Source organism: Cnephaeus nilssonii (assembly GCF_951640355.1).
Source record: "Cnephaeus nilssonii genome assembly, chromosome: 6".
In the NCBI taxonomy this organism is placed as follows: domain Eukaryota; kingdom Metazoa; phylum Chordata; class Mammalia; order Chiroptera; family Vespertilionidae; genus Cnephaeus; species Cnephaeus nilssonii.
The window spans coordinates 1,900,094-1,921,175 of NC_137077.1; the positions used below are offsets into that span (position 1 = coordinate 1,900,094).

The following is a 21,082-nucleotide window of genomic DNA, read 5'->3' on the forward strand; positions in this document are numbered from 1 at the left end:
CCGGCTCGCGGAGGCTGCAAGGGGCCTTGTGGAGGAGATGCGTGTCAGGTGAGCCTCATCCAGGCCGGGGTGACGGTGCTGTTGGCCTGGAGTTCGTTGTTAGTGAACCAGCCGTAAGTTAAAGAAGGGCGTCTTTATTCAGAGACACATAAAGCCAGGTTATGTGCTGATTGGCGGACAGAAGAAGCATTCTGTGACCAGAGGCTTGAAGGAACCCAGCCCTGCGTTTCTCCGCGGAGCTGTGGTGTGTTTGGTGTTTGCTAATGCAGCCTTTGTGGCTACTTGATAAAACAGAACCTCCAGGAATGAGAAGGGACTGTAATCAAGGCTGATTCCTGGGACCCCGGCCCGCAGGGGAGGCAGGCCTGTGGCGTGGAGCTGTCCGTGGTGCTGCCCCAGCGAGCGGCTGGGCGTCCAGACTGACCACGAGTCCTCTAAGTGGATCCCCTGGACTCCAGGGCCAGGAAACCCTCTGTCCCGAGGCCAGATGTCAGGGAGTCAGGGGCAGAGGGCGTCTGGGGATTAGGGAGCTCTCTGCTGGCGTGGCAGCTCCCAGGGGACTTGTTGCTGGTCAGGCCTTGGAGAAGGATTCGGGGTCCAGGGTTTACCTGTGGGAGAAAGACAGCACTGATTTCACAGGCCACACAGGGCCCAGTCACCCCTCGTGTGTTTATTCACACACAGTCACTGCGCCACGCGACCTTGGGAAGTTTGGGATCAGTGACCTCATCCGAGCAGGCCGCACCCCGACAGAGACATGGAAAGGAGCAGGCAGGTCCCCGGGACCCATAGGCGGCGCTGTCATTATAACGCAGGAACTGTTGTGCGTGAGGCTTTATTTTTGTCTGTTTTATTTCTGTTCCATAAGACAGAGTCCTGGAAATAGGAGAAGGCTCATTTGATTTTCACCAAGAATATAATGATTTTTGTTCCCAGCTCAGTGCACCCTTGCCAGCTTCCATAATTTCCATGTTCTATCAACTTTATTAGCGTCCAGTTTATGTAAGATAAACCGCACCCCCCGGAAAGTGAACCGTGTGATGGCTGCGTGAACCTGTGCAGCCACCACCGCAATCAGAACCTGCCGTTGCTCTTGTCACTATCGTTCTGTCTTTCCGAAACATCACGTGGCTGTTACCTTACAGTGCGCGGCCTTTTGAGTGACCCCCTCGCTCAGCAGGACGGGTTTGAGGTGTGTCCGTTGTGCGGTGGGTCAGTGGTTTGCTTTCATTGCCCGTGATCGCCCATGGAGTGGCTGTGTCACGTTTCGTGTGTCCGTTCTCCTGGTTCCCAGTTCGGGGCTGTTATGAATAAAGCTTTCAGGAACGTGTGGGTACCCGTGTGTGGTAGGCACAGGCTTCATTTCTTTGGGGTAAGCACCTAGCAGTGGGCAAATCGTTGGTAAATACGGTTAGCTTGTAAGAATCTGCCCGTTTTCCTAAATGGTATTTTTTTAATACCACCAGATTTGGCCCAGCTGGCGTGGCTCAGTGGTTAAGCATCAACCTATGAACCAGGAGGTCACGATTCGATTTCCGGTCAGGGCACATGCCCAGGTTGCGGGCTCGATCTCCAGTGTGGGGCGTGCAGGAGGCAGCTGATCCATGATTCTCTCTCATCATTGATGTTTCTCTCTCTCTCTCCCTTTGTCTCCGAAATCAATAAAAATATATTTTTTAAAAAATTAAAAATAAATACTACCAAATTTGCCCTCTTAAAATGACCACTTGTGCTTTTAATATGAAATTTTGATTACTCGGGAGATCAGTATTTTCCCACATTTTGGCTAAGCACTTGTATTTCCCTTTTGGTCTGTTCCCTGTTTGGGTATTTCACACATTTGTCTGTGGGAGTCGTACGCACTTTCTTTCATAACCGCTGTGATGTGAACTCTTTCTGTTACGGCCTCGCTCGTGTGTTGGATTTCCCTCCCGGTTTTCCAGTTCCTTTTGCTTTCTTGGGCATGAAGGGAGCTTTGAATGTTCAGGAGGGCAGCTCTTGATGTTTGTGCTGTTTCTTCTTGCATTTTTTTTAAAAAATATGTTTTTATTAATTTGAGAGAAAGGGGAAGGGAAAGGGAGAAAGAGAGAAAAACACCAATTGGTTGCCTCCTACACTCTCCCGACCAGGGATTGAACCTGAAACCTGGGCATGTGCCCTGACGGGGAATCGAAACATGACCTCCTGGTCCATGGGTCAATGCTCGACCACTGAGCCACACCGGCCAGGCAGGAGTTCAGGTTTTATCCAGGAACTAGAGGCCCGGTGCACGAATTCGTGTATGGGTAGGGTCCCTAGGCCTGGCTGGTGATCAGGGCCGATTGGGGCCTTCCGGCTGCCAGCTGGGGCCTCCCTTCATTCCGTGCCGCCCCCTGGTGGTCAGCACACATCATAGCGAGTGATCAAACGCCCGGTCTCCAGGTCGAACTCCCGACGGGACACTTTGCATGTTAGCCTTTTACATGTACAGATAAGCACAGCGCCTTTGCTTAATTTCGCAGGGGGTCTGTAGAGGCGTGAGTCGGGCGTTGGCTGTTGTGGAAGTGTGGCGGGAATTTCAGATCCGAGGTGCAGACAGCCCGCCTGGTTCCCCCTGGTGCCTGGGAGCCTGGGAGAGGCTGTCAGTCCTGCAGGCTCCGCCTTTGCCCCTCCCCCCGCCCGCCAGGCTGACAGGCTGCGTTTATGTTGATCAGGCTGACCTAGACCCTGCCGAGAAGACCCCTTCTGTTTCCTCCCTGGAGCCAGGCGGGCTGTGGGAGCAGGGGGTAGGGGTAGGGAGCTGGTTGGAGCCTGGTTCGCTGGAGCACTGTGGCAGAAGTAAACTAAGACTGGGGTTTCTGCATTTGGCTCAGCCTTCCAGAGCCTGATGGCTGACCCCCAGGCCTGGGGGCCTTGGGCTGTGAGTCAGGGCAGCTGGCAGTCCTGGTCGGGCCACTGAACTGCCTGTGAGGGCGAGGGAGGTCCCCGCCGCGGCGTGGTTCCCCGTCTCTACGTGTAGGGTTAGGTCAGGCCCTTCCTGCACCGAGTAGGAGCCCGAGGTCCCAATGGGACCGGTTCTTCGGGGGCAGAGAGAAAGGAGCCAGCAACGAGGGATGCCCTGAGTTTACACGAAGCAGCTCTGGAGCGGATCCTCAGTCTCCCTGCATCTGTCTAGAAAGGCAGGACGCCCAGCTTCTGATCCTCTGGGTGCCAGGCACGGGCCTTCACGCCCATGGCTCCGTCAGCCCACACTCACACAGGGGGCCTGGGCATCAGAGAGCCACACTGCGTGCCTGCTGTCACAGAGCAGGTGGGAGTGTGTGGAGCCCGGCTTTCCCGCCCTCTGAGAGCGGGGGCGGGGGGCATTCCTCCTTGTGCAGAGGCGTTGTGACAGATGAATTGCCTTCAAGAAATACTGCTTGGCAAAGAGCAAAGCCCCCCGAAGCCCAGGCAAGAGCAGACCGGCTGGCTGAAAGGCCCGCAGCGCAGGGGTGGGGGCTGTGCACGGCTTTCTGCCCGCAGCCGAGGCTCCTTGGCAAAGGGGCAGCTGTTCCTTTAAGCCGATTCTCTGGGGCTTGCCGCAGCCTGGGGGGGTGGGGATGTGGGCTGAGGGTGGTGCTTGTCTGATGACGACTGGTCTCCCCTGCAGAGCCCTTCCTGCTCCAGCGCCAGCCGCCAGCCTGTGCGGTCCCTCTCCTTAGGTCTTTCCTGGCCGCAGCGGCTGCTGATTCATCCTCGGGCTGGAGTTCGCGCAGCTGTGGGGCTGGGAGCTGGGCCTGTGGGCCGCCTCTGGGTGGAGAGTCGGGCCTCCAGGAGGTGTCCCTGAGCCCCTCCGGCTGCCCCTTGCGGGGGGGGTGGGTGGGAGAAGGGGGCTCTGGACAGCACAGACCCTGGCAGATTTCTGACCAGAAATGCAGGTTGGGGGCGGGGGAGGGGGCGTTGGGGGACAGGGCTTGGCCAAGGTCACATGGCGAGGGCCAGGCGGACCGTCCTTCTCACTGCTGTCTGGCCCCCCTGCAGGGTGCTTGAAGGATGACCGCATCGCCTTCTGGACCTGGATGTTCTCCACCTACTTCATGGAGAAATGGGCGCCGCGGCAGGACGACATGCTCTTCTACGTGCGCCGGAAGCTGGCGTTCGCGGGCACCGAGAGCGGGGTCGACGGGAGGAAGGTGCGTGACCTCCGCCGGCCTGGCCGCGCATCCCTGCAGGGTCTGCTCTGGGCGAGCGAGGCAGCCTTCCTGGCAGCCCCCGTGCATGTCCAAGGGGGAAATGAGGTTCACTGAGCACCCACTGTGTGCCGGGAGCCATGGGAGGTTCACTGAGCACCCACTGTGTGCCGGGAGCCGTGGGAGGTTCACTGAGCACCCACTGTGTGCCGGGAGCCGTGGGAGGTTCACCGAGCACCCACTGTGTGCCGGGAGCCGTGGGAGGTTCACCGAGCACCCACTGTGTGCCGGGAGCCGTGGGAGGTTCACCGAGCACCCACTGTGTGCCGGGAGCCGTGGGAGGTTCACCGAGCACCCACTGTGTGCCGGGAGCCGTGGGAGGTTCACTGAGCACCCACTGTGTGCCGGGAGCCGTGGGAGGTTCACCGAGCACCCACTGTGTGCCAGGAGCCACGAGAGGTTCACTGAGCACCTACTGTGTGCCGGGAGCCGTGGGAGGTTCACTGAGCACCCACTGTGTGCCGGGAGCCATGGGAGGTTCACTGAGCTCCTACTGTGTGCCGGGAGCCATGGGAGGTTCATTGAGCACCCACTGTGTGCCGGGAGACACGGGGAGACAGCCACACATGCTGCTGGGGGTGGTGTGCATTATTGTTAACCTTCACCGTGACCCTGAAAGGCAGCAGTGTTATCATTATTGTACCTTTGAGCAAACTGAGGTTCAGAGGCGAGGTGGTTTGGCCAGCCTCTCATAATTAGTAAATAAAACATAGACCAGAGCTTAGACCCCAGAGTCCAGGCTCCTCCCTGCCCATGGACAGGGCGGCCTGGCCACATGATGGTGATGGTGATGACCGCGCACTGACCCCAGGCCACGGGCCACCCAGTGGAGCTCTCCACGTCCTGATCTCATGTCCCCACGCACCTCAGGGGGCAGACGCTGCGCTCCCCTTTTGCAGACGAGGAAAGCGAGCACTCGGATGACGTGACTCGCCCGAGGCTTCTCGTCCCCTGCGTTTAAGTGTGTGGAGGGGTTAACGCAACGAACTGCACGTTTCCTGCCCTTTTTCAGAGGCTTTCGTTTTGAAATGTGTAAGCCACCTGTGTGCCAGACCTGGCAATGCATGGCTTTCTTCTGAACACAGATGGGAGGGCTGTGGAGCGGCCGGGGACTGTGCGGCCTGCCTGGCTCTGGGTCCGGGGCCCTGACCCCTGCGGGCCTGGCCTGTTAGCTGGGGTGTACTTGGAGCCCCCGGAGGCCTCGCCCTGCCGGGTGCCTGCTCTTGGGGCCTGACACGTGCAGAGGAGGTTTCCTGCAAGTGAACAGGCCTGGCACCCCCTGCAAAGGAGACGTGGTGACTTCTTGCCGCGCTGGCCCTCTGCACGCCGGTGGCAATGCAGCTGGTCTGGCTGGGCTTCGTGACGTGGGGGGACAGAGCTACACCCCAGGGCTGGCCTGGGTCCCTGGCCTTCGGCTGGTGTGCAGGCAGCTGGCTGTGGGACTGTTGTCACCGGGAGCGAGCACAGTACGTGGTTGGCACGTTTAGTGACCAGAAGGAATGGGAGCAGAGCCCCTGGTGAGATGCGTCTTGAAGGGAAAGGTGTTCCCAGCAGCGCCCTGGAGGGCCTGACAGTGCGTAGAACCCCGTGCGGCCGGGCGTCGCTGTGTTGTGTGCAGCTGCGCTGAAGGAGGGGCGCAGGGAACCTGGGAGGCAGGGGCCGGACCACAGGGCCGCGGAAGTCACGCCCGGAGTTGAGGCGTTTTCTCCAAAGCCCTGGGACACCGCTGGAGCGTAAGCGGAGGAAGGGATGCGGTCAGAGGTCCTTCCAGCAAGTGCTCGGCGGCGGGCGGACTGGAGAGGGTCAGGCAGAGGCAGGGCGGCTTGGGAGGGTGCTGGCGGGCTGCACCAGGGAGAGGGAGCGGGGAGAGGGTGGTCCGCTGGCGCCCAGGACGTGGGCTCAACCCAGCAGGCCCTCAGGTGACTGAACTGGGAGGGAGTGTGGTGCCCTCACCGCAGGCGGGGAGTGAGTGTTGGACGGGCTGAGTCGGTCCGAGGTGCCTGTGGGCTGTCTTCCAGGCGGTGGATCGCTGTCTGAAACTCGGCTGGGAGGTCAGGGACAGAGGTAGAGGTTTGGGCCCCGGGAGCCCGTGGGAGGAGGAGGGAGACAGGAGGCCTCGGACAGAGCCCTGAGGTAGCCCGATGCTGGCGGGAGCGCGATTGGCTGGAGGGGTGGGGGGGGGGTCACCCCTGGCCCTAGGCCTCTGCTGGGGTTGGGATTGTAGACGGGTCTTTCCCAAAGGCAGTCCCCGCTGCAGCCCAGCCGAGACGAAGGTCGGGCCCTGACTCACTCCCCGCTGTTCCTGGAATTTCAGTGCCGGCCAGGCCCCAGCTCTGGCGAGGGAGGTTCGTGTGTGTGTATGTGTGTGTGTGTGTGTGTGTGTGTGTGTGTGTGTGTGGTGTGTGTGTGTGTGTGTGGTGTGTGTGTGTGGTGTGTATGGTGTGTGTGTGTGTGTGTGGTGTGTGTGTGTGAGTGTGTATGGTGTGTTTGGTGTGTGTGTGTGGTGTGTGTGTGTGTGCATGGTGTGTGTGTGTGTGGTGTGTGTGTGGTGTGTGTGTGGTGTGTGTGTGGTGTGTGTGGTGTGTGTGTGTGTGTGTGTGAGTGTGTATGGTGTGTATGGTGTGTGTGTGTGTGGTGTGTGTGTGTGTGGTGTGTGTGCATGGTGTGTGTGTGTGTATGGTGTGTGTGTATGGTGTGTACGTGTGCATGGTGTGTGTGTGTGCATGGTGTGTGTGCATGGTGTGTGTGTGTGTGCATGGTGTGTGTGTGTGCATGGTGTGTGTGTGTGCGCGTGCATGGTGTGTGTGTGTGTGCGTGCGTGCATGGTGTGTGTGTGTGTGTGCATTTAATGTTATAAGATGGCCTGTGGGCCTTGAATACTGTCCAGTTCCCAAGCAGAGATGAAAGTTTCCCAAATTGCATGGCGAGGTGACGCCGGGTTCCCTCTGCATACACCACCCCTAGAAATTCTACTAGTTGTTGGGGCCGGAAGGGCCTTGGAGATGAGACTAACCGTGAGAGGATAGAGATCGGGCCGTGGTGACGCGCCTTTGCAATCCGATCGAACAGGTCCCCATTTCACACACAAAAGAACCGAATTAGTTAGTGGCAAAGCTAAGATTAGCATTCAGGTTTTCTGCTTTCTCGTAGATCCCATTAATTGTTGTTATTATTATCTTTTTAAATTTAAATTCTTTATTGTTTAAAGTATTACATAAGTCTCCTTTTCCCCCCATTGACCTCTCCCCGGCCGCCCCCACCCCCCAGGGAGGGTGTTCTTGACCTGCCTCGGCCTCGATTCTCCTCCAGGAGGGCGAGGGGAGAGGCCAGGTGGGGTGAGTGGGCAGCTACGGCTCTCACCTGGCGGGAGAGAGGTTCCCTGGCCAGGGCGGAGGACTGTGGAGGAGGGAGCAGAGCCCTGTGTAAACGCTCCTGAAAATCGGGGGGTGTTGAGGTCAGCGAGGGAGCCTGAGTCCATGGGAGCATGTGTCCAGCTGTTCATGTGCTAGAATGTTCCATCGACCACCCACGGTGAGCTGTGTACAGAAGTGAATCAGACCTGGCCCTGGCCTTGGGGAGCCCCCAGTCTGCTGGGACAGGCGTAGCCAGGGACACAGAGCTGCGATGGTGGGGAGATGGGGAGCACGTGGGGCCCACAGAGAGGAGGCGACCTCCGCTGCGTGTTGTAGGACAGAGCGGGACCGCAGTGAGCTGACACCTTCCGTGTGGAGGGACCGCACGTGCGAAGCGGGAGGAGCTGCCAGGGTGGGTGTTTGAAGGGCAGGGGGCGGGCAGCGATCTGAGGAGGCCCCATGGGCCGAGGGGCGCAGGGCGGGCGGGAGGGGATGTGGGGAAACCTGGTGGCAGCTTCCCAGGTGGCTTCCTGCCCCACCATTCAAAAGAAGGGAAAGAAAAGCCCTTGGCAGGTGCAGTGCCGGCTCTCTGGGGCGCCTGCGCACTGCGGGGCTCTCTGGGGCGCCTGCGCACTGCGGGGCTCTCTGAGGCGCCTGCGCACTGCGGGGCCCTCTGGGGCGCCTGCGCACTGCGCGTCCTCTGCGGCAAGCCCAGGCTGCTTCCGCCCCTTCCATCCTGCAGCCTGCAGAGCTGCCAGTCGCCATAGCAACCTGCGGGCTACCTGCGCTGGAGGGGGAGGGTGGCTGGGTGGATGGGCTGCCTGCTTGTGGGTTGGGGAGCAGAGTGTGGGTGGGACAGGAGGCTGGGTTCCCCCACCCTCGTGCAGCCCCCTGAAAGGGTGACAGCCTGGGAGGCTCAGCTCCTGACTAACTCAGGGTCTCAGCTAGAGGCCGAGGGCCGGGCTGGCATCTGTGCTGACACCTGCCCGGTGCAGTGGCCAGGGAGAAAGCGCCGGTGCCACAGGGGCACCCACTCGCCCCTCCCCTGTGCTTGCAGCTGCCCGAGGCCGAGCCCGAGGTGGAGGTGGAGGTGGAGGTGTACCGGCGGGACTCCAAGAAGCTGCCAGGCTTGGGGGACCCCGACATTGACTGGGAGGAGAGCGTCTGCCTGAACCTCATCCTCCAGAAGGTAAGGGTCGGCGGGGCGGGGCTCCAGCTGCCGGGCAGTGGGTGGCGCTGAGGGACAGCCGAGCCCTCCACGCACCCCCCTGCTCTCTTCCAGCTGGACTACATGGTGACCTGTGCCGTGTGCACGCGCTCTGAGGGCGGCGACATCCACATCCATAAGAAGAAATCCCAGGTGAGCCGCCGGCCCCGCAGGAATCGCAGCCCTGCCCGCCCCGGTGTTTGGAGAGGTGTGTTTTAGACAGCACGCATCGCCTGGGTGCAGGGGGCCTCACTGCGCCCTTCAACCTCCTTTCTTTCAGCAAGTGTTTGCGTCCCCCAGTAAACACCCCATGGACAGCAAAGGGGAGGAGTCTAAGATCAGCTACCCCAACATCTTCTTCATGATCGACAGCTTCGAGGAGGTGCGTGTGTCTCCCGCAGCCTCACCCCCGGGCAGAAAGGCGGGGGGAGGGTGGGCAGGGCTAGAAGCAGACGGGTCTGGACTCCTACCAACGTGGCCCCCACTCTTCCCGGTGTTGGACGAGGAGCAAGGGTGCCCCCCAGCTGGGAGCCTCAGTTCTCCCACCTGTAAAGTCGTGCTCATCTGTCCTACTTACCCTCAGGGTCGGAGGTCAGAGGGGCGCCTGAATGGGAGACAGCACTGGAAAGCCTGCAGGAGTGCTGTCCTGCAGGAGGGTCACTATTCTCGCCATAAACTCTGAACACGTGCCTCCCCCCAGCGGCCCCAGCCTGGGACCCTAGTGCCAGCGGGCAGGGCTCTGGGTCATCCAGCCACGCGTTGGTTTTAAGGTTGGACAACGGGATCCCAAGGCAAAGGGTGACTGGCGCAGGGAAGTAGGTGCTGGGAAGAACAGGCTGTGTCCCACTCCTGACCCGCCAGCCAGCCCCTCCGCGGGGCCTCTGAGGAGGGGGCGTGGATTCGTGTCCCAGGGTCTCCTGGATTTGATGTACCTTTTTTTTTGAGAGAGAGAGTGGAAGGGAGGGAGGGAAGGGGAGAGAGAAAGAGGAAAAACACACACATCGATGGGAGAGACACATAGATTGGTTGCCTCCTGCAGGTGCCCTGACTGGGGTCAGGGATGTGCCCTTGACCCTTGAGTGTGCAGGCAGGAGCTCTGTCCACTGAGCCACACCAGCCAGGGCTTGATGGTGTCTTGAAGCACCTTAGGCTCAGGAGGCTAAGGGCCCCTGGAGGCTCACACAACTCGTTCATCCAAGGAGCTTTGAACTCGAGTCTGTGTGGCCTCAAAACTCGGGGTCACTCTGTGCCTCCACACAAGCGGAGAAGTTCAGGGTGGGAGGGGCTGGTCCCCCATGGCCGAAGTCGGGGAGACCCTGGATCCTGGGCCGGACAGTCCTCTAACTGCCTAACTTCTTAGCCTGGAGGTGTGATGAGGGCCAGAGGTCCATCCCCTTCCCTCCCCGAGTCACAGTCTCAGCACCCTCTGCTGGACGCTTTCCCTGCCCCGCAGTTAGGCGGCGCTGGGTCCGCGGAGGGTGGGAGAGCTGGGCGGCCACAGGTATCTCTGTGCCTCCGCGTTCTCACCTGCTAAATGGGAGTTTTCGGGGCGAGTGAGGGGTGGGCGGAGGGCAGCTGACAGTTGGCGTCTTCTCTCCGCTTGCTCCCACCCCAGGTGTTCAGCGACATGACCGTGGGGGAGGGAGAGATGGTGTGTGTGGAGCTGGTGGCCAGCGACAAAACCAACATGTTCCAAGGCGTCATCTTCCAGGGCTCCATCCGCTACGAGGCGCTCAAGAAGGTGTACGACAACCGGGTGAGCGAGGCGGCCAGGCCCCGCCCCTCCGGCCCCGCCCTCCTCACAGCACCTGCCGGGCCCAGGCCCACGCAGGCGGCTCAGGGCCAGGCCAGCGCTGGTGACCTTCCCACGGCCGCTCCAAGCAGAACACTCCGGGCCGGCCCTGACTGACCTGAGGGACAGGGACCAGGCGAGGCCCTCTCCGGAGCTGGGCGCCACCCCGAGGCTCCCTCCTTGGAGCCTGGTGGTTGTGCTGGTGGGGGGTGGGGAGGTGGGCTCGGGTTCTGGGGCTGCAGCTCTGTCCCCAGCCTGGCCCTGGGCCTGTGGGTGTAGGGTCATCCGGCAGTGAGGGGGGCGTCAGCCGGGGACCCCAAGTGTCCAGCACTGCCCTGCCTGCTGGGGCTGCTCCGGGAGGGACGACTGTCCTGGCAGCTCATGTCCAGGGAGGAGCCCTGCCCACCAGCCTGGCTCAGCGTTCCCACCGGCCCACAGGTGAGCGTGGCCGCCCGCATGGCGCAGAAGATGTCCTTCGGCTTCTACAAGTACAACAACATGGAGTTCGTGCGCATGAAGGGGCCCCAGGGCAAGGGCCACGCCGAGATGGCCGTCAGCCGGGTGTCCACTGGCGACACGTCCCCCTGCGGGACGGAAGAGGACTCCAGCCCGGCTTCGCCCATGCACGAGCGGGTAAGGGCTGCCCCGCTCGGGCAGGGCTTCCTGTCCCTTGATTCTGCTTCCTGATCCTCCAGCCCCAGGGGAGGTAGGTGTCATTGTCCCCACTCTCTGGTGAGGAGGCCGAGGCTCAGAGAGGGCAAGTCACTTGCCCAGGGTCACACAGCAGGTTAGTGCCTGGGCCGGAGCCCTGTCTGCTCCCCTGAGCTGTCAGTGCAGCCAGGCTGTTTACCGTGCGCCGGCGCCTGCCTCAGTGGACCTGCTGGGCGAGCGTAGGCCGGTGACAGGCCTTCCCTGTGAGTGAGATGGGGACAGTGAGGAGCTGGCCTCGTCCTGTTCGCTGAGCATCAGCTCTTTGCCCGCCCAGGTGTTTCCCAGGTGTGCAGCCCCCAGCACCCGGGCAGGAGGGGCTTTCCTGTCCGCAGAGCTGGGAACCCGGGTCGCACGGCTCTGGTGTGACAGCACAGCCTGGCAGCCCGCCATTCCAGGCCACCATCCTTCCGGGTGGGACCCGGGTCGGGGCAGCTGTACTCCGCCTCCAGCGGGGCCGGAGGAGCAAGTCTCCCTGCAGCCCGCTGGCCGCTCTGCGGCTTGGGCGTTCCCGGGGCTGCTCAGCGCGGTTCCCGGGGTTTGGAAGGGGACGGGCATGTGAGCACAGAGGGCAGGAGGCAGCCTGCTCAGCGCATCGCCGGGAGAGGGACTGGGGAGACTGGGCTGCTGTCGCCACCTGGGACAAGTCTCTTCCTCTCTGAGCCTCAGTGTGCTCCCCCAGAAATGGGGTGACACCTGCTCCCTGCAGGGTTAGGAGGCTCAGAGGAGCCGCTGCACCTCAAGCGCCTGCACAGGGCTTGGCCCGCAGGTGTCCAGGGAGCGGCCACTGTAGTGACTTCACTGGTGACCCGCTTGGGAAGTGACTCCTAAGAACGTAAATAGTGTTTTATGTGCTGAGGTGCGGGGAGTGTTTGCCGTACTTTTACTTCTGTCAAATGGTGTTAACCAGGCGTACCTCCAGGAGGCCAGAGGGCGTTTTCTTTATCTTCCTTATACCTTTCATTGTTGTGTATCTTCTGCCTTGAATGTGTTTTCTAAGCAGAATAAGATAAATGGTATTTTTTGTAAGGATGGTGAGAATTCCAAGCAGGGGCCTCTCTTAGCAGGGGGTCCTGGGGTCAAGGGGAGGGACTTGCCAGGGCCACGCAGCTGTGAGTGGCAGGGCCTGACCTCCTGGGGACCGTTCAGGCCCCGCCACCTCTGTGCTCACTGTTGCTGACCCTCCTCTTCCAGGGGGTCATTTGTAACCCGCGTATGACAAATGCAGATTCTGTGTGTACTGTGGTTTCTGGTGTTTGTTTTTTATCTTTTAAAACCTTCCCTGACTTGTGGGAGGACCACCTGGAGCCAGCGGCCGCCGGGACTTTGTGGACGTCAGAGCCACGATGAAGAGGCTGACGGGCTCCGGAAGTCTGGGTCCCAGCTCATCTTGTTCTCAGATTCTTGTTTGCATGGGGAGGAGGGAGGAGAGGGGCCACGTTCCCTCTGCCTGGAACGCCCTTCCCCCCCTTCTTCACCTGGCGAACTCCTACTCGTCCTTCAAGACCCGGCTCCAGCGGCATCTCCTCCAGGAAGCCTTCCCTGATTTCTCGGGCTTTTGCCTCTGTGCTCCCCTGTATGCCCTGCCTCTCTCTGTCTCAGCAACCACCATGCAGTCTCTTGTTGTTTCTCTCTGAGTCTGTTGCCCCCGGCAGACTGTGAGCTCCTTGAGGGCAGGGACCAGTGTCATGTGCCCGTCGGTGCTCAGTGCTGCGTCCGCCAGGCCCCAAGTGGGTGCGGAGAATGTTTGGGAACTGAGCAGTGTGGTCAGAGGAGGAGAGGAGGGGCGGAAGCATGGACCACCGAGCCATAGCAGGTGTATGGAAGAACGCGGGGGGCGGGGTGGGATGTCAGCCAGGAGGAGTCAGGGCGGAGACCTGAGGTGCCACCCGCTTTGCCATCCTCCTGCCGGAGGGTGTGAGAGTTCACGTTGGGCGAGTCACAGTTGCTGTCCACCTTCGTGCCCTCACTTGCCCGGGGTCAGTGCCGGGCCTGTCTCGTGGGAGCTCCGTGGACTCACGTGCTGTGGCAGGTGCTTGGGCAGCGTCGGCAGCCAGTCTTCGCTCCTAACCGGCCCCTGCAGGGTTTGAGGGCAGAGCCGGCGGCCGGGCCGTCCTGCTGGCCCCTGAGCTGAAACCCCTTGGCCCTCTGAAGGGCGGGCTCGGTCCCACGGCCGAGTCCCCTCCTCCAGCCAGGCGCTCCCCCGTGGAGCTCGGTGTCGGGTTCGTTCGAGGGAAGGGAGTTTGGGCCCCCGGTTGGCGGGCTGCTCTGTGACTACGGCTCTTTGTCCCCAGATGGCCTCCTTCAGTACCCCCCCCACCCCGGAGCGGAACAACCGGCCCACCTTCTTCTCCCCGTCCCTCAAGCGGAAGGTGCCCCGGAACCGCATCGCCGAGATGAAGAAGTCCCACTCGGCCAACGACAGCGAGGAGTTCTTCCGGGAGGACGGCGATGCAGGTGACCGGCCCCCGGTGCCTCTCGGTTCATTCATTCACTCATTCATTCATTCCTCTTAGAGGGTGCCTGTCCGGGGAGGGGCTGGACAGACAGACCCCTGCCGCAGGCGCGCCCTTCCGGTGCGTCTGTTCGGAACGTGAGGACCGAGCGCAGTCTGCAGTGTTAGCGGTCCGTGCGCTTGCGGATGCCGATGGTCTGACTGTCCCACCGTGGCCGGAAGTGCGTGCCGCGGGAGGGAGTGGGCTCTGGCTCGTCCATGCGTTTTGTGGCTTCGCCTGCTTTACCCCCGGCGCTGTCTTTGGCCCCTCGGCCTTCTCTAGAGCCGGCTGGCAGCCTTTGTTCCGCCGGGGCCATCTGGGTATTTGTGACATCGTTCGCGGCCATGCACAGGTGTCCCTCTCCCTGACACACGATGCACACGCATGAACTTACACGTCAGCCTGCAGAACAGGAACACCAGCCCGCGGTGTTTGGTCAGCATTTCCGTAACGCACCCTAATGCCCTGGCAAGGCCGGCCCAAGTGACTGCAGGCGGTCTCCAGACGTTCCCCCCCCGCTCCAGAGCCTTCAGTGGGGTCCCGCAGGTGCCCCGGCCTCCGCAGCCTCCCGCCTGCCTGGGCAGAGGCCTGGGTCTGGCCACACAGTTGCAGTCCCTCGCAGCGCCCTGTGCCTCTGTGGTGTCGGCCCCGCCGCAGTGATCGTGCAGCCAGAGGGCAGTCATGTCGCCACGGGAGCCTAGGGCCGTGGGGAGCCGGTGGGGGCTGTAAGCCAGGGACCAGCGAGGTCCAACTGGAATAGTCACAACCCCACTCCGCGGTCCCTGTGGAGAGTGGGCTCTGGGAGGGGGAGGGGGGCCGGCTCACGGAGCCGGAGGGAGTTTCATGCTGGTGAGGCCCCGAGTGCGAGAGCGAGTGCGAGAGCGAGTGCGTCTGCACCGTGGCCCTCAGGCCCGCGGCCCCACCGGCAGGGCAGGCGCGCCAGGCCTGTCTGCTGGACGGGCGGCAGGACGGTAGGACGGGAGCTGGGGTGCTGTGTCGAGTGGTCCCGCCCCCCAGACCCAGAGACTCCAGCGCTGGCCTTGACCGCCCTGTGAGCTCGGGCAGTGCCCTCATCTCGGCTCAGACCCACGCCCGTAGGGAAGCACGGATAACCACGCACCTGCCTCCCTGGGCGACAGTGCCGAGCCATCCCAGCCTCGCCCCGGGCCCTGCAGGCTGGTGGCACCTAGTTCCAGTGACAGGCAGGACCACGGGGGAGCAGAGGAGTAGCAGTGTGCGGGGTGCATGACCCCACGGAGGAGACTCCAGGACGGAGAAGGGGGTGGGGAGAGCTTGGAGGGGCGGGTGCGGCCCTGACGGAGGGCAGTCAGAGGGCAGCCATGTCGCCATGTCACAGAGGGCAGGAGGGGGCAGAGGGCGCAGGCCAGGGTAATAAAGCGCCCGCAGAGGGCCCAACGGGGCAGGAAGGAGTCACCTGGAGTGGGGAATGTCCCACGCCCTGACCCAGCCTCCTGCCCCCCAGCCGACCTGCACAATGCCACCAACCTGCGGTCCCGGTCCCTGTCTGGCACGGGGCGGTCCCTGGTCGGGTCCTGGCTGAAGCTGAACAGAGCAGATGGAAACTTCCTTCTCTATGCACACTTAACCTACGTCACGTTGCCGCTGCATCGGATCTTAACAGGTACCGCCTGCTGTGTAAAACGGGCCTCACTTCTCTGTAGCCACCGGACTCCTGGGCCCCAGTCCCTGAGGCCAGTTCAGGGGTGACCCACCCTGTCCCATCATTTCAAATCAGGCCCCTGTTCACACCCGCTGCGGGGCCTCTGGGTGAGGAGTCCCTGTCCCCACTGACAGGGCCTGGCCCCACCCCGCGTCCCCACCTCCGACCCGGGGCCGACAGTCCTGCAGCCCGCGAGGCGGGAAGAGGGAATGCCTGGAGTTACGCGGCGCGGCCTTGCTCCTGACTTCCTTGTCCTGTCCTCCCACCTCCCCCAGACATCCTGGAAGTCCGGCAGAAGCCCATCCTGATGACCTAGCCGCGCGGAGCCCACGCGGAGCCCCCGGCCCCGGAAGTACTGCCAAGTGCCTAGCTGTCCATCGCCACCGGGCCTCTGTGACAGCCAGCGCGGAGCCGGGCGCCATCCACCCTGGGCCGGGGCCGACTCCACGAACACCAGCCCAAACTGAAGTGCCTCGTCCTCCTCCCCGCTGGCTCTGCTCCTGCCCTGCGCCCACCCGCCCACCCCCCCAGCCGTCTCTGGAGAGCCCTCTGCACCCAAAGGACCACGGGCGCCACGAGGCCATGGAGAGAGCGAAGGAGCAGCCAGCGGCCAGTGTGTCCCGACCCGCCGACAGCAGGCGGCGACCGCCCAGCGGGGCCCCGTGTGCCCACGGCCCGCGCCTCTGACGGAAGCGGCTGGGGTTTTGCAGTTCCGTGCCAATGAACCTCAGCATCCCAACCTGTCTGTCCTCCCTCGCGTGGTCCTAACGGGGCCCCGGGGAGATGGGGAGCACCGCTGTTGGGTGGTGTGGCCCTGGGCTGGGAACACGTCACCCACACGCGGTCCAGGGAGGCCTCGAGCTCAGCACACAGGCCCGGATCCCGCCAGAATGCCTTCGCTTCCAGCCAAAGAGCACCGCCCACACGCCTCCCACCTGGAGAGCCCAGAACGTGGACGAGGACAGGTCGGGGGGCTCGGGACCAGGCAGGAGTGGCTGGGGTGGGGTGGGGGTGGCATGCTCCCAGGAAGGCTCACGCTCCTCGGGCCGGAGGGGCTGGGGTTTCACCTCTGGCTTTCTAGAGATGACCTCCCTTGCCTGGGTGTGCTGGTCCCATTTCTCAGACCAGCTCACTGAGGCGAAGGGGAACTGGCTTCCATGCGGCCAGTACCGTCAGGTGTGGGTGGCACACGAGCCCCGGGTTTGCCCGTGGCCGGGGGCCAGCCAGGATCTCCGCCTGTGAGGACCCACGTGCTCTCAAAGCCGAGCCCTCGGTAGGAGAGGCCTGGCCAGTCCCTGGGAGCGCAGTCACCGGTCTCTGCTGTGCGTGGCTGTGTCTGAAGTCCTGGAATACCTGTGGGTCCCTGCTGTGCGTCAGAGCCCCCTCGGGGGCAGGAGAGGGTGGGAGGGGCTTGTTCCCATCGGTTTTTATTCTGTGCTCCGAGGGTCTGCACCGGGCTCCGGACAGGGACTACTTTGGGGCTTTCTCTAGATTTTGTATGCTGTCATTAAAAGCGAGCTGTGCATTTCATCTGCCTCAGTTTGCCCACCTGTAAAATGGGGCTGATACCACCTACCTCACTGACGTCTCCAAGTTCCAGTACTCAACTGGGTCAGGGTGCGATCGCCAGGCATTCTGCACCACTGGGGTCAGGGGTCAGAGTCTGGATGCGAATCTCCCCTCCCGTCCTCCTGTCACCCCCTCCCCGCCCCGAAGATGTTTGATGGGGTTGAGTTTGAACATTCTGGTGTTCTCTGGTGCCCAGCTTGTGCTCAGCGGTGCCCCCGCTCAGCACGATTTCAAGTTCCGAAGCAGGGTGGCAGGGCAGCAGTCAGGGCGGGCCAGGGGGGGAGCCGAGCCTCGGAGTGAGCCCACGTGGCCAGGTCTCCAGGCGCCGTGGGGTGTTCGGAGGCCGATCGCAGGCCTGCGTCCCAGGTGACCGTTCTCTCCTGGTCATCTGGGGCCCGAAGCCTGGAACTCGGTTCTTGGAGAAACGACGTAGCTTCCGTGGGGGGTGAGCTAGTTCAGCACGGCGGGAGGCAGGCCCCCCTGTTCTCAGAGGTGAGGAGCCCCAGAGGGTTCCCGCTGAAGCCAGCGGTCGGCCGGCTCCTCCGAGGCCTGGCCACCGCTCCTGGTTGTTCCAGGCGAGTCAGGCTCCTGGGGACCTCGCGGGGTTTTGGGGGCCAGTGCAGTAACGGGAAGACGCTACAGAACTCGGACACTGGCGGCGGCGGCGGGGTCCCGTGCGGCTGGGCTCAGCGCTCACCTCGCGCGCAGGCCGGGAACAGCGCCGCGGTTGGCTGTGTGTCCAGCACGCAGGCAGCACCTGCACCAGCGTCATTGTCCCATCTCACCGACGACGAAACCGCCCAAGACGGAACCGCCAGCGTGGCGGGCAGGCGGCCAACACGGCATCGCCCCGTGCACACAGCCCTGACCCCGCTGCCCGGACAGATGGACGCTGTTTGGTGGAGCTGACCTTGGTCTTTAAGTCCGAAAGGTCCTGTGACGCTGAATTGAAAACCCGCTCCGGGTGCTGGGTGACCGCAGCGAGCTGTGACGCCGAGCTTTGGTTTCTCCAAGCGACAAATGGCATCCGGAACGAGTGGCAGGACCAGAACCCGTCCCCGCGGTCTTGGTGTGGGTCCATCTTTAATTTCCGGGGACACGCCTGTCTCGTGTTACGCAGGGATGACAACGTGTGCGTACACTTCTTGAATGGGAATTGGAATTAAAAGTCCAGTTTTTCTTTGAGGAAACCTACGTGTCACATTAATCAAGCCCGCAACCCGGGCATGTGCCCTGACAGGGAATTGAACTGGCGACCTTCCGTGCATGGGACATGCTCTGCCAACTGAGCCACCCTGGCCGGGGCTAGTTAGTAGGCGTTTTAAGAATGAAATAAAAGATTTTTTCCATTAAAACACATTCCATGGGGTAGTCCCTATGCAGTTGGGATATTCTAATGACTTGAAAAATCTATTTGACATTGTCATAATATGGTGGTTTAAAATCGGGCCAAAATCCTTTAAAGGCTTACATATTACAAGTCTGCTAGCTTTTTAATGAGACTTAATGAGACTTAAAAGGTTTCATACATACATACAAGTCGTCTCAAAAAAATGTATACACACTTTGAATAATTATTCATTCCAATGGGTTAAATCTGAAAAGAAATATGAGCTAGCAGCTGTTGAAATGTGTGTACATTTTTTGGGAATATACATACATACATATATTCTCCTGTTCAGCTTTCCAGTTTAGCCAGAATTTAGTTTTATATTCAGTTTCAAAAACCAGTATCTGTTGACATGACATTGACCTCCTGTCCAGGCTTTCTCTCATCTTGGTGCCAGAAAACAAGCGTCCCTTTTAAAAACGCCCCGCGTGGGGCGGCCTCAGGCCTGCAGTGCGGTGCGGCTGCCTCTGCCCTGGAGCCTGAAGCCGGGGCGAGCGTCAGGGCCGCCCTGGCGGCGGGTGCTCCTGGAGCCGGGCAGCCGGAGCCCCAGCCCGTCCCTCGGAGACGGCGGTGGGAGCGGAGGAAGCTGCCCGCCGTCACTTCCTCTTCCCTTTCCCTTATGGACTTGGCACGGACTTGACCCTCGTGGAGAAGAGCCTCCCGCCCTGACTCGGCCCTGGAGAACCTGGGCACCACACGCAGAAGCCAAATCACTTGACCACCGAGTGGCCTGGGGCCGGTCCCGAGCTCCGCAGCGGACGGAACCTCCGAAGGGGAGGGCGCCAGACACGAGGGCGTGTTCACAGCCGGCGCTCCCGCCCTGGGCGCAGCAGATCCAAAGCCCCTGAGTGCGGGACACGCCGCACTTTGGGTCCCCACGTCACAGAAGGTGGAGCGATGTGGGTGAAAATCCACATCTTCTGTGCTTTCCAAACAAATCTCTGCTGAGAACCGCAAGGAACCTGTGGAGGTTTTCCACTTTGAAGCCGTAATGAAAGTGATTTCTGCAAAATCCATCTTAGCAAAAGCAGCTTGGCGACACACCCCGGACACCGGCAGGTCGGATCGGCAGCCGAGTCTCCATCGTTATCAGCGGCTCCCGGTCAGCGTCGTCCGCCTTCAGTGGAAGGCCCGTCTCAGCCGTGCCTGCGTGGCTCTCCTTTCTAGCGGAAGTTGATTAGCATGGCGAATATCACATTTATTTTTTCTCCCGTGTCTTCCTCTCCTGAATCTGTACCTGTTTTTGTTCTCTGCTAGGGCATCTCAGATGAAATGCAGATATTACAGCCATGTGGTGACTTGGGGACTGAACTTCCTTTTGCCCCCAAAGATTCCTCCCCGTTTGGAGGACTGACACAAGCTACGTTTGAACTGCTGCCGGGGACTGACCGAAACCACCCGCTGCACGGCCTCGGCCGGCCTCGGGCCGCCAGGGCTCGGCCCGCCGCTGCGGTCCAGTCAGATGCTGTGTTTGCCAAGTCAAACCCAAGAGATGCGTGTCCGCCTTCGCGCTCAGCCCCCGGGAGGTCGGACAGCCTCGCAGCGTGCCGTCAAGTTTCCGGGCTGTCGGCCTCCTCACGGGCCCCGGAGGGAGGTGGCCGGCTCGCACCCAGCCCCTGGCCTTGTGCAAGCCCGTCTCTGGCCCCGGCTCTCTGTTGCCTTGCTGAGCACGGGGCCACGTTTCACTAACCGCTGGAGCCTGTTTATCCAAGTTCATCATGGATGGGAGCACCTGAGCCAGTTCTCACACGAGGGGCTCGCTTTCCCGTTCCCGGGTCAGACGGAGGCCGTCCCGAGGCCATGGTGTGCGCACGGCCTCAGACACTGCAGGGAGTTACAGGCTAGGGAACGGGGTCCAGGCGCACACATCTGCAACAGTAAGGGCAGCACAGCCAGGTGACGCCTGGGAGCTGCGAGGAACAGCTGAGCCGGGACCGTGTGCCGGCATCACCTGGGCAGACTGAGATGGTGGTTACGGAGGAGGCCGCTCGGGGGGGTCACAGACGCCCTCCCTCGCCACAGATCAGACCCGGTCAGTGATTAGGTCCCTGGAAAGCAGTCACCTGGAAACGTTTAGCTGGAGAACGTCTCCGGGAAGCTCCTAGAAGGACCTCGTTGCTATGTATCGCCGACGCTTGATCACTTGCGGTTCATTCTGACCCAGATGGACTTTGAGGAACCACTGTCGTGCCCTTGCCTAGAAAAAGTCACGAGGGGACCCTTTGGGACTGCTACCCGGGGAGGAGGGGGGCGTGAAATGGCCCATCCGACCCCCGGCCGTTGTACATAGACGTGGTGACGTGTAAACGCGTGTGCTCTGTGCTTGGTGGTTAACACAGCAGGACCTGGGGACCGTGTGAGGGAGGGCGGCCTTTGTTTCGGGGATCACTGTGTCTTTTCTTTGTCCACAGCCTTGTGTTGAATTCCCTCCCAACTTGGCCTCCACGTGAGCCAACAGGTTTGACAAGGTGTCCCTCCCCTGTATGTGGCTTAAGTCTTTCATTTGGAATCTAACTTGAATAAAACCATCAGATTGCTCTGTGTGAAGTGGCCATGGTTGTTAAGTGAACTTCAATGATTATATTTTGGGTAAACTGTCTTGTTCCAAGGATTTTAGGCAATTCAGTTCCAGAAACCAGCCCAGCGGAGCCCTTTGCTGGGCCGTGCAGGCCTGGCCCC

The 21,082-nt window shown here is 61.4% G+C and overlaps 1 protein-coding gene across 2 annotated transcripts in view; it reads left to right on the forward strand.

Moving 5' to 3' along the window:
- The window catches only part of KIAA0930, a 41,568-nt gene extending 20,622 nt beyond the window's left edge, over positions 1–20,946 (forward strand). The window contains exons 1-10 of one of the 2 annotated variants that reach the window (XM_079773851.1): positions 3,641–3,795; positions 4,000–4,151; positions 8,619–8,750; positions 8,844–8,921; positions 9,049–9,150; positions 10,384–10,524; positions 10,999–11,193; positions 13,563–13,725; positions 15,247–15,405; positions 15,720–20,946. In XM_079773851.1, the coding sequence (XP_079629977.1) occupies positions 4,038–4,151; positions 8,619–8,750; positions 8,844–8,921; positions 9,049–9,150; positions 10,384–10,524; positions 10,999–11,193; positions 13,563–13,725; positions 15,247–15,405; positions 15,720–15,760 (1,125 nt within the window). In that variant the 5' untranslated portion in view covers positions 3,641–3,795; positions 4,000–4,037 and the 3' untranslated portion in view covers positions 15,761–20,946. Of the gene's footprint in view, positions 1–3,640; positions 3,796–3,999; positions 4,152–8,618; positions 8,751–8,843; positions 8,922–9,048; positions 9,151–10,383; positions 10,525–10,998; positions 11,194–13,562; positions 13,726–15,246; positions 15,406–15,719 lie in introns of those variants that run through there. The other variant, XM_079773850.1, reaches the window with a different exon arrangement.
- The last annotated feature ends 136 nt before the right edge of the window (positions 20,947–21,082 follow it).